Consider the following 12624-nt stretch of genomic DNA (forward strand, 5'->3'; position numbering starts at 1 on the left):
CACCAGGACATAGTGGGGATTGTGATATGAATATAAGGAGGTCAGTGACTGTAGAGAAGAAGTGTTCTATATGTATGTAGAATAATATATTATAATACTACATATTATATTATATGCATATAGTATATTATATAATAATATGTCAAATATTAGCGGATATAATATATACTTTTAAGGACCACACTTCTAAACACAATTATTAGTTTTGATAAACACGACTATTTTATTTCTGTAATCAGAGCATTAAATTCGATTTTCTGATATGTTATATTATTTATATTAGATATCTTTTATTCCTCCTTAGATTTTCTTACATTCTTATAATCGTAACAGATCGTATGTGTACTTCGAAACGATAGATTTGATGGTAGAATTTTTCGGAATGCTTGGTTTGCGTAACATCGACGTCTTTCGAAATACGGATTACCTCACTCGAGTAGGCGAACCTCTAATTATTTTGGGCAACGCCGGTACAAGAATGGAAATCGTGAGTTACTCAATGAAACACTGACTCAACCACAGCCGATCTCACAAAAATTTCCTACAAACACTCGACCGTGTAACAACTGAACTTGCCTAAATAAAAAGAGTCCTATAAATCAACTGGTTATAATATTTATAACTAAATCTAATCGATTACTTTTCTTATATTGTGATGTAACTACTACTACTTTAGTAACTATACTAGTAACTATTCTACTTTCTACTACATAGTACGTGAAGTAACTATCTAGTAGAAAGTAGAATACAAGTTAATTTAAACATAACCTACAAGTTAATCGAGACGTTCACTCGCCGAAGTAATGAATTTTTAACAAACAATAATTCTGCATATACGAAAGAATGTTTTAATTTTCCCTCTTATTTAACAGCTCAAAGATATATAACCTCTTAAGAAATCAATAATACGAATATTGGCAGGAACAATGTCCAAGATGAGTGTCAGCAAAAGAACGACGCACGTTATTCCGGGAACCGTGCAAGCACAGTTGGTTTAACGGTATATACCCGTTATTATTACGGATGACTTTCTCCGTTGGGTTCACGTTCAACGCATCTCCATCGAAAAACCAGTTTCGTGGTACGTACACGCATAAAATCGAGCTCCGATGTTTTTTCCGTTTCCAAGAGACTTGTATCCCCCTCGTGGATCGGCCGTCTCGAATTTACCGTGATTCATCCCACGGTCGATCTCGATCTACGGCCCCCCTCGCCGATCCCTGTGAATCTCACGGCATTGAGATCTCGATCGGTTGACCGTGACTCAAAGTTTGTACAAAGACACGCGGCAGCTGATACGAATCTTAACACAGCGCATTCCACGCTGACGGTCGCGATACTTCTCGTGATATATCGTGAAAGATACCGGTGACTACTATTTAACTCGGAATCCTACTCGTTTTTAGGCACTGTTCACATTAATTAAAATTAAAAGAAGAAATTTCGATTTTATAAAAGTCTATTTTAGCTATAGTTTACTGGGGATGGTTATTATTGTAACTTGAATTTATTCCGATTAACGTCTGGATCCTTAAATCGTTATTGAAAATTGTGAGACTGATATATATATATGCTATATGGTTTACAGTTATCTTGATTATAGATACATGTAGTATGTAGACAAATATTCTAGTAAAGGGACATTCCACATAAAACCAGCCTAGATCGAGGAGCCACGCATTTGATTAACCTAGAACCTAGAAACTCGATTCGGGTCATCCCAACAACAGTAGACTCGTATCTGACATACCTGGAACCGAAAGACTCGAACTGGACCCACTGAAGGCATTCTGGACCGAAGGACCTAAGCCTGAGACCCCTTAGACCTAAGACCCCAAGCCTGAGACCTCTCATATCTAAAGACTGAAATCACAGATCCCCCAGACCCCAGAATACAAGGACCTCCTAACCTTAGAATTCAAGAACACAAGCTGAAGACTCCTCAGGTCCAGAGAATCTCGAACTTCTATCCCCAGGTCTGGGCAGCCTAGGGCTTCAGTTCTTGATTTGAGTTCCCTGGCGTCGATTAATTCCGATCCGAGTTTTTTTTTTTGTTTTAGATTAATCTACAGATCTACATGCTAATACGAATACGCTAAAAGGATAATCAACGTCACGATTCGCATGAAACTCTACCGCCGTGTTATAGCCTATTTATCCATCTACGCGAAAAGAATAATGAATGATGCATGGACGAGCGTGATTGAAAAACCCGATGGCCTCCCACCGCGTGCTGCCATGCCGTCACTTAGTCTCTTAATCGTGGAATCTTAATCACATCCTGCATTTACACCTTCGTATGCGAACAATGTCGCGAACATACTCATAAACGCTCCACCTTCCGGATCACTTTAACATCCCAAAACCGTGCGATCCACGGAACGTATGACTCCCACCGATACGATTGGTCTGTTTGTCTAGGGATGTTTTTCTGGTTAGCAGATTATATACGCTGCTCGTTATAATTAAGGGATCACCTGCTAATATGACTTTATCGTCCAGTAATGTAGTTGATACACTTAAAACTCGCACGTTCTACACAAGGCACGTAATTTTAAATACAGTGGGTGATCGGTTAACGAACATAATCCGTTCAAAGAAAATGTTCGTTAACCGATCACCCACTGTACTTCAAGAAGGAAAAAGATTTCCCACTATAGTCCACGAAGATTCTTTTCTCGATTGTTCTTAAATGAATAATAGTGAAAGTAACGAACGAAATATAAAGGAAAAACGAAGAATATGTACACCGATTCTAAATTTTCATGTGGCGCCTCGAGTGTGAACTCGGAACAAAAGATATAGGCAGTTCAAGGTCACCCAACCGCTACCTACTCCAGCTGCGCAGTGACACGAAAGATTCTGCATAGGGGCGCTGGCATAATTTCAACTCGACCTTGCGTAAGAGCTAATTAATCACCGGTACGTGAAATAAAATAATTTTCCATAAAATTCCACTCGAACGACCAATTTATACTCAGAAATTTGTCCAGCAACGTGTTCTTGTAATAACGTTTCAACCGCATAACATGTATGTACTATGGTTGTGAAGGTTTTGGGGTCTCCGACGCGGAGGAATCGTCTTCATCGATCAAAATTTTTGACAGAAGCATCGACGACTGATAATCGCATTGTTAGATTAACAACCCGAATAATCGAGCAAGCTGCTGAATCACGCAATCGAAAGTAGAAGCAAAAACAGTGTCCCTCTTTGTAATTTTAGAACGAGGAAAAACCGTTGCGATACTGGGTCGGTTAGAGGTATGGGCTGGTGGTTTAAGGAAAACTGAGGGAATATTCAATCCCGTTTATTTCCCACTGGCCGTTATATTTTAATCAAAAACAAATTCTTTCGACAGAATAATATTAATAAACTACTTCAAAAACAAAAAGAAACATTTTCTCGATTCTTAGATGCTCAAACGATTTTCAAAAGCAATCGTTCTCGTCTTTAAAACTCACTCGAACGTATCTCGAACGTAATTCTGTTATATTGACATTTAAATTGAGCTTTATTTAAACGCATGACATTTAGTGGCACTTATACTATTTAACTAATTTACATCATCAATTACCGCGCAATGTTTGAATGTCATCGATTATGCGAGAGTCAACTGTTTGACATTAGTGTTCTATAATCACAATTTTCATTATATAATTTAACAACCATTAACACATTATATGTATGTACGTAATAAAATTCGAAGAGATTTTTCAGAGAGATCGATTAATCGAACACGACAATTACAGTCTACCATGAAGTACTTAATGCATCGATACACAAAGAACGTCACTTTGAAATTTTCATTCGACCCACTGTACACTCGCGAGCAAATCCGGCTTCCACTAGGGGAAAAAGTTGCGTAGGGGAAGTGGCCCCTACAATTTGGTATCGGGAATTATTGAAATTTATACCAAATTAACATTCGATTTAACATTCATTTCAGTACTTGAAATAAATTTACCAAGTGGTAAGAGATCCTTCTCCTACGTCACTTTTTCCCCTAGCGGAAGCCGAGTTTGCTCGTGAGGGTACACCACCAATCAATGTCGAAAAAGAATATTTCACAACTTATATTAATTCTTTTTGTGAATTAATAAATTATAATATTATAATATACGATAACTGAACACTCACCGAGATCACAGGAACGTTGTCTCCACCCCGTCCTGTTCGTAATTTCCGCCAAAACTGTCCACTATAGCGGGCACGAACGCGCGGTTTCCACTACGCAGACACGTTGCTCGGACAATTGCTCGGTGGATCGGACGATTTAGCCGCAGTGAACGGTCGCGCGCAATAAACCACTTTCGTCTGACGAAACTTTCCACTAGCGATATCTTCATGAAGCATGGTAAGCTCGGAACAGGTAGACAATCGAGCCCCACGAACATGGGTCGTACACCTACGGCTCCTTTTCGATTCGAGTCATGGTGGAGATCCCAAGGACGCACGGCCAGCATCAAACACACTCGATACGAGCGTACGTACAAGGTGTCCGAAAATTTGGTCGTTCCACGGTGTTGTTAAAGCGCTTGGCACGTTCCAATGACGATTATGGTGTCCGTACCATCGGTGGTCGATAACGTTAATCGATTCCTCGCGAGGCAGCGTGCGATTAAGGAACTGTCACCGTCACTACTGAAATTTTACAGTTCAATTTGTTCGATGAAATATCAAATATGATTTCTAGTGTATACAGAAACGATCCAACTATCGAATATATTTCGAGATACAGATCGATTATTGAAATTCGGATATCTGATTCCGATGATTTATTTCACTTGTTCGTTTTTATCGTGAACGGGGTCGATTTATTATTCGTAGAACGGACTTTTTTTTGTTATTTTCAATTACGAAAATTATGGTCGTAACGAGTAGATCGAAGAACTGAACGGAAAATGTGTGTGTAACTACGAGCGGTGTGGCCAGAAAAAGCAACGTAAGGGAATTTCGATACACCGTGTATGTAGACGCGTGTGGCTATGGGTCTAACACACGTTCGATCGTCGATGACTAACTCACCCGGCTCAATGGCACGAAAAGAACCTCGACAACGCTTTATGACTTCCGCCGTCTCGCTATCGGAAGGTCGTCGATCGGACAGATTTGTATTAGCGGACGATTCGCGAAAACGGCTCGTATCATCTGGTCATAGAACTCATCGTCACGGTATACGTGTACGGAACACTTTCTCCCAATGTGTTGCACGGCATCGTGGGAAGTGCACATCAAGCTTGTATCTCGACGTAGTTGCGCGATCATTCTCTTATTTTACTGACTGTTTCATTGATTCTAATCGATCCTGTTGGTCACGCGTGGACTGACGTTTAGTATTTTCATAGAGATTCGCATTTTCATAGGCGAACTTTTAAAAAGTACAATTAAACAGAAACTCATTTTCTCTATTAACAATATTATTAAGCAGAAAATAAAATAAACACCGAATCGAACTGTATTAATGTTTCGATTTTTATTGTTTTTTATTTGGCTGTACTGTCTCGCGTCGGCGTACGTACACTTTCGAGTTACTTCGTAATCCCGCGCTTTTTGCGTATGTAACGTCCATATAACCGTGCGATGCTTGTAAAGCCAGTCCACGTGATCGTTCTCATATTACTGAATATCAATGCCAGAGTGGGATTTCTGTTCCTTGAACAGACAACGGCTGACACGTGCTGTATTTTCTCCAGCACGTTGGCTCTCAAACAGATTGACGTCATGCTTGAATAACTTAGTTTTCGTGTTCATGTGTACACCTGGGATCCGATCGGGTGTCTAACTGTCCTTCTCCGGGACCGTTTTTCAATATATCAATTTGATCGGTGATTCGTACAACTGAGTTTGTTTTCTGAAGTTGAAAACTATTAAACTTGACACGAATAGTATATCACTTTTTATTCCACACTTGTGAATCGTGTAAAAATTTTACGTTAGCACTTGTTGGGGAAAAAATTAGTATTCACATTCACGGTTATAACACACTTGATCACCTGACACGTAACGTTGAACACTGATTCGCATTGAACACCGTCCTTTTATCAACGTTGCTTGTAAAAATACAATATAAACAGAAATCGTTGTTTTATGTAACCGGTCGATAAATGTTTATACAAATTTGCAATACTGAGTACTTGTGTTCATTGTCGAGATCGTATACGTTCAGGTAAGACGATGAGCGTTCGACTAAACTCACGATGGGTCGATGAGTTATCTCACGTTTCTAGATAATATATCGATAAGGTCACGCGGAGACCGATATCTATATCTGCGCAAATCCTATCAATTTTGCTGTGACGTTACTAGTCCACGGTGCAACATTCATGTTTTTACTGTTGTATAATCTAAATGTATAATTTTTTATATCTCTAATAAAACTGATATTTAAATGAAAGAAGTTACATATATGTTTACAATACTATTGTTAATTTATATTCCCGAATCATAAAATTTACACGCATAGCTGAATATTCCCTTTTGTAATACCATTTTATTCACAAAGATATTCAACTGAAATATTTTTCGTATTTATTTAAGCAGTGCAATTTCGGAGATGACAAAGGTACCAGCACTGGTTTCCGGAAAATATGCGGTACAACGGTTTTATTTCTCCAGATAATACATTTATGTTCAATGTATACATTTAATGCTTCATACTGCACCGAATATTCTCAGTTACAAAGAAACGCGAGTCACGATCACCGAAGTGCGTGTGCTCTTTAATAACAATATTTCTTATGTCCACGCCATAAGAATTAGAAATCACCGGTTTAACGCGATTCTTTAGCAATAATTTAACATGTTCGAGTTTACTGGTTAGAACAATTTACAATAATACAATTAATTTTTATGCAGCGTTTTCAGAATAAAAAAAAAAAAAAGAGGAATCAATCAACAGACTAGAATTTAACATGGACTGTCCAATCCTATTATATGTATATATCTCCGTATAAGAACTTCTGTGATACTTTATTGTGTACGGTTACGAAGTGAGACTTATTTCATCGCTGATTTAATTAATTGCACTTACTGACAGATCCGGTGTCATGGTTTCGTGATCAATTTTAAATATATATATGTATATATATATATAAAAGATTGTGAACTAGCACAATTAATCGGAAAAATCTTATTATATTATGTATAATTTAACAAGAAAATGAAATACATCTTCGAGACGAGAATATCTTCACATATCAGTCTGCATGTCTCATCCAATGCGGAACAATTAATGATCGTTGTTATCGAATTCGTGTCGAGATCTAAGAAAATATTTGTTGAACTTTTGTCCCGACCTCTACTGGAAGCTCGGCGTACATGGAGTTCCATTCGTTTGGAAAGTCTCGCTGTGCAGACTTGATAAATTCCATTACGAAACTTTTTGCCTCTGTACCAAAAAAAAAAGAAACATAAAGGAATAAAAAATGTTGATTACAAAATAAAACGGGATAAGAAAATATGATGAAACGTACCGTCATCAGTAGCACTTTCCTCGTATAATACATTGACCGCTACTTTCAGCAATATGTGCATGTGCGGTTGTAAAATGGAATGGCCAGCTTGATATAACGTTAATATACTTCTAAAAACTGCTTTGTTCTCCTCAAAATCTTCTTTCAGCGGCAACTGGCTGACGAAAATTGGAAACACTTGCTCCAGACAAACACCCTGGTAATTGGTGATTATTAGTCGTGCAATTGCACCGATGATATTATCACGGGCTCCTGCGTGAGTTTCTTTGCCAAGCGAGTTACAGAGAAACGACACAATTTCCTCGTAACGTCTACGAAACTATTGTTAAGAAATACATCGGTAACATTGTTTGCTCGAATTTTTCGTGGCAGTACACGTTAAAAGGATACGGATAAACAGCATCTTTGGCATGTAGCGCGAGTTCACCGATTCCGTAAATCGCATTATTGCGAACCTCGTCACTTGGATCATCCACAAGTGTGAATAACAGAGGAAGAAGTTGATTTATGAACGCAGCATGTTTAAGCCCCGCGAAAGACTCTGCAATAGTCCCTACAGCGAACGATCTCTGCGCTTCTGATTTGTTCTTTCTCTGAAAAGATTGATCAATATAGATTGTAATTGGAAAACTTAGTATTAATCGATGATCAACTCTACGAACGTAGAAGCATACCAATCTTTCTAAAAGCCTCGGCAGGATGGTTTGGAAAAAAATTGCAAATGCTTCCGGAGAGATCACCTTTCCTAAATTGGTGAATACATCGCCCGCGCATTCAACTAATAATTCATCTTGCTCAGCTTCAGTCTCTACTTCCTCTGTTTCTTCCTGATCTTGACATTCTGTCTTGCCTACAATAAATAATGTTCTAGGTATAAAAGTATTACTAAACCAATAAAAATGAAATAAGTTTACATTAAGTACTAACCTAACATAACAGCTCTGATGCAATTCTTTATAGCGTCTTTATGGCCCTCTCCTACAAGAACATCCGTCTTGATTTCTTTTAGAAGTTCGGCGAAAGCGTCCAAGCCACTAATTACCACACTTCGTTCGGTGTCTAGTTGTATTAACTCGGACAATTTTGGTATATACACAGAGAGAGCTTTCAACAGAGCTTCCTTCCCTTCATTGGTATTGATTTTCGAGAAATTTATACAAAACTGTAAGAGACCATCGATGGCAGCTTTACGGATATCCTCTTGAGGATAATTGATTAACTTAAATGTTTCTTCGAAAGATTTCTGGAGATATGGTAGGAACGCTTCTCTATAATGATAGTGATAAATGTAAAAATGATATAATATATTGTTATTAGATAAAAGTTAGATGTTTTACTCTGTATGTTCAGCAATTTCCTTTAATGCTAAAATTGCTTCTTCCTTCTCATCAATGTACGCATTTTCAACGCTATAGCCTGCTACATCATCGTCATCTTCTTCATTATCTGTATTCTCAATATCTTCCTCATCGTTTTCATTTTCACTCTCGCTAAGATCCTCATAAACTGGAAAAGCTGAACTCTCGTCTTCCTTATAATGGGGCTGCCAAAAACCGAATAACGTTATTATAAATGAACATTTCATTATTTCTATCTCCTTTTTCTTATAACTTACATACCACTATGCCTTCCGAACTCTGTATACTTAATATCATGTTCTCGACAATATCCGGCAAAGCGGACGCCATTTCCTTCTTCATTATGGTACTGATTGAGGCGAATAAACCGAAAATGGACTTCCTTAAATCTGGGTCTTGTGTCTCCTTCAGTAGATTCAGTCCAAAATTAAGCGACCTACCGGCCAAAGGTGCAAAATTTTTGTCGCCAATTGTTCTTGCAAGCACGCCAAGAGTGTCTGTAACGACGTAAACAATCTTAACGATATCAAACTGTGCATATACGATATTGCATAGTTCAAGATACGTTTAGCTATACGAACCAACTGCTTGTACTTGAAGACACATGGTTTCCTGTGTTTGTTTTTCCGAAAGATAAGTGTCCAAAATTGAAACGATCCTTTCAAAGTACGGCAACATGTGCTCCTTACTGGCTAACGCTGCCGAACCAATGGCGCTCAGTGAGAGTTCTCTAACGTGGATCGGGGTGTCAGCATTTAGAATTTCAAACAGCCTTTCCATTAATGTTGGTAAATACGGTAACAGACTTTCGTTTAGATTTTCGCAAAACATTTCTAATGCATAGAACATACGATCGACCGAAGGCGGTGCTTTCTTCTCTTGTTTAATATGAGCACATATTTGACCAAGGTATTCAAACAATACAGGCAATAAGACTGAAGAATATTTAGAAATGTCCGGTTGCAAATGTTCAGAAAATTGTCCAAGAGCAAAAAGGGCGGCGTTCCGCACGACGGGAACAGAATCGGTGATTCCCTGACAAGTGCAATGCAAGAAAGACTCGAGATACTTAGTGCGGATGTATTCGGAACAACCTTCTGCTAATACAGCCATTGCTAAATACGATGCTTTTTTTGCATATACATCTGTTCCCTGAAGACCAGGTTCAATGTACCGCAGCTATAAAAATGAAAGAACAAAACGTTAAATCCTATCGCATACGAGAAATTGTTACACGTGCTTTAAATCATACCAATTGAGGAATTAATTTCTCTGGCGGTAAATGAAGTGCTAGTAAATCCACAACTTGGGTAGCACAAGTTACAGGTGTATTGTCCTCATTATCAGTAAAGTAAACTTCATCCTCGTCATCCTCTGGTCGAGTGGACATAAGATTGAACAACATATCTGTAATCGACGAAACACGGTTACAATAGAAGATTAATCTCCATTTAAAGAAAAAGTATTAGTTCTCTTACGTACTTGCATGTTACTTACCTATAACAGGTTCAACGAGCTTATGTTTTATCATGGCTTTTTTCTTTGTCCTGGCTAACCATCCGATAGAAACAACTGCTTTAACTCTAAGAGCACTGTCCAATGACTTGTTACCAGCAATAGCAAGGCACATACTGACAAGGAGTTTTACATGAGGCGCTATCACGGCAATTGCATTTTCGCATAGTTCGTCTACTAGTTCGAAGCATTCAATAGCTTTGTCTTCGTTAGTAGTAGCAAGAGACTGAATTGTAGCCATTACCTGGGGCAACATCTGATGATAAGCATTCACCATCTGTAAAAGTAATTTTTTAAGGCAACCTGATTTTAGATTCAATTAAATTTTATTCGAACTGGTCTTACCATCTGATTATTTTGAACTAAGGGAACAAGGTTCTGTAATATTCGTAGGACATAATATGCAACAGGATTTCCCAGATCTTGTAAACTGTTCAATGTTTGACCCATAAGAACTGCAATTGAACCAGCATGTGTTTGATATGCATCAGGTGCAACTTCTGTCATAATTGACAGTGTGTAGGTTCCCAACTATAACAAATTTGTGCCTCACCAAAAAAAAAAAACAAACGATACATGCTTCAAAAGCTTTACGTATTCCATATTTTTTTATACCTCTTTTTCAGCCAAATTTTCACTAGTAATCAACTGTTGTACAAATTGTAAAACCTCAGGCCATTCATTATTAGGCAATTCGTGCTTTACAATTACACCTATTAATTGTGCAATTGCATTTTTTACAAATTTCTCTGGTTCATTAATTAAGGCCTGGAATATGACAAAAATCATATACATTGCTGCATTAATAACATGCATTTTAGAATAATCACTATTTACCTGTAAAATTACTGGTTTGAATTCACTGCGTATATGCCTAGGCAATTTTAACCAATGTTTACTTTTACCATAACGTTTCCTGAGTAATACAGCTGCATACTGTCGTATCTAAGAATATATAATTTTCTTATTGCAAAAAGTTTGCAAAACACAGAGCACATAATAATAATAATACCAACCTGTGAATTTGGTGATGATATAATAAGTTGACATAATGCTGGCGTACTCTCTGGTTTTTTAAAAGCTTCTCTGAGTTCTGCTGTTCCCTAAAAAAATATCATGTCAATATATTTCTTTACGTTATATCAATCGTGAAAATATTTTATTACAAGACCTTGAAATATTACACGTTAATACGCAAGACGGATGCTTGTCCTTATTGAGAAAGACTTTGAAGACTACATGACACGCATATAAATGTATCAATGCTAATAAAAGAAGGGTGTTTAAGAGTTAATGATAGGAAAGTATTTAGGGTATTTTGTCGATTTAATGCACAAGGAAAACAAAGCGTTAGTTGATATAAACTATATTTATTTAAGTATTTAAAGCGGTTATCAACCATACACCGAACACGTGTTTCGAACATCATATAATATGCTTCTATTATTAATTGTCACTTCTTTAGACATACCTGTTGTATCGTCGAATTATCAGCTACAAGTAACTTCGATAATATTTCCTCCATTGTTGGTTTAATATTAATAATAAAATACAATGTATTCCTAAAGTATCTCCGCACAAAGTAGCCGGTTGTCTACTATCGCTGCTCTGACCTGTTGGTGTCCATATGATGTGTTACGCGCGTGCGTGTACGCAACGTATAAACAGTGGAGAAACTTTTTTAAGATTAATTTGTCCTTCCACAAAATGGTTTCAAATGTTTACAGTAAACAATGATACATACGTGATTTAGTTTAACTATTCAAGATGTGTATATTACGTTACATCTCATAATTCTTTTTATTTAAAGAAACGTATCTTGTTTTAGACGACGAAATTCTTTTAATTGACTGTACAATATACAGTAATGCAGATGGCACTTCAGGCGTAACTTTTTACCGATCGAGTAGGAAATCCTTATTTTTAAAACTTGTACATACGTCGTCGAATTACACTTCTTAGATTAATTATTATTTAATTGGCTATTTTAATAATAGTTCGCGGACAATGTAATTTCTGCATCTCGCAAAAACGATTCATCGCCAATTTTGCAATGATCAATATCATGTATTTTGTTAAATACAACCCGATAGAAATAATGTACAATGTTTGAAGAAATTTTCATAGCAATTCAAATGAACCGCGAAAAAATTTGTAACGAGTGTTGCACTTGTGCAGAAGGAAACAGTCGTGCCTGTGACCGAGTGAAGAGCATAATCGGTTTGTAATTAAAGAGTTGTATTTAAAGAGTCTTGCACAGACCAGGCATGGACAGGAT

The 12624-nt window shown here is 37.3% G+C and overlaps 1 protein-coding gene across 1 annotated transcript; it reads right to left on the reverse strand.

The window, feature by feature from the left end:
* Window positions 1-6950: 6950 nt before the first annotated feature.
* On the reverse strand, window positions 6951-11960 carry LOC107192302 (importin-4). Its single transcript, XM_015581520.1, has 15 exons — window positions 11818-11960; window positions 11363-11449; window positions 11184-11291; window positions 10962-11114; window positions 10692-10877; window positions 10329-10623; window positions 10084-10238; window positions 9413-10010; window positions 9093-9328; window positions 8811-9016; window positions 8401-8741; window positions 8148-8323; window positions 7864-8066; window positions 7474-7784; window positions 6951-7388 (listed from the first exon to the last, which is right to left on the reverse strand). The coding sequence occupies exons 1-15, from the start codon at window positions 11869-11871 to the stop codon at window positions 7264-7266; spliced, it is 3234 nt and encodes a 1077-aa protein (XP_015437006.1). The 5' UTR covers window positions 11872-11960; the 3' UTR covers window positions 6951-7263.
* Between the last annotated feature and the right edge of the window lie 664 nt (window positions 11961-12624).

Source organism: Dufourea novaeangliae, unplaced genomic scaffold (genome assembly GCF_001272555.1).
Source record: "Dufourea novaeangliae isolate 0120121106 unplaced genomic scaffold, ASM127255v1 scaffold7, whole genome shotgun sequence".
Lineage (NCBI taxonomy): Eukaryota > Metazoa > Arthropoda > Insecta > Hymenoptera > Halictidae > Dufourea > Dufourea novaeangliae.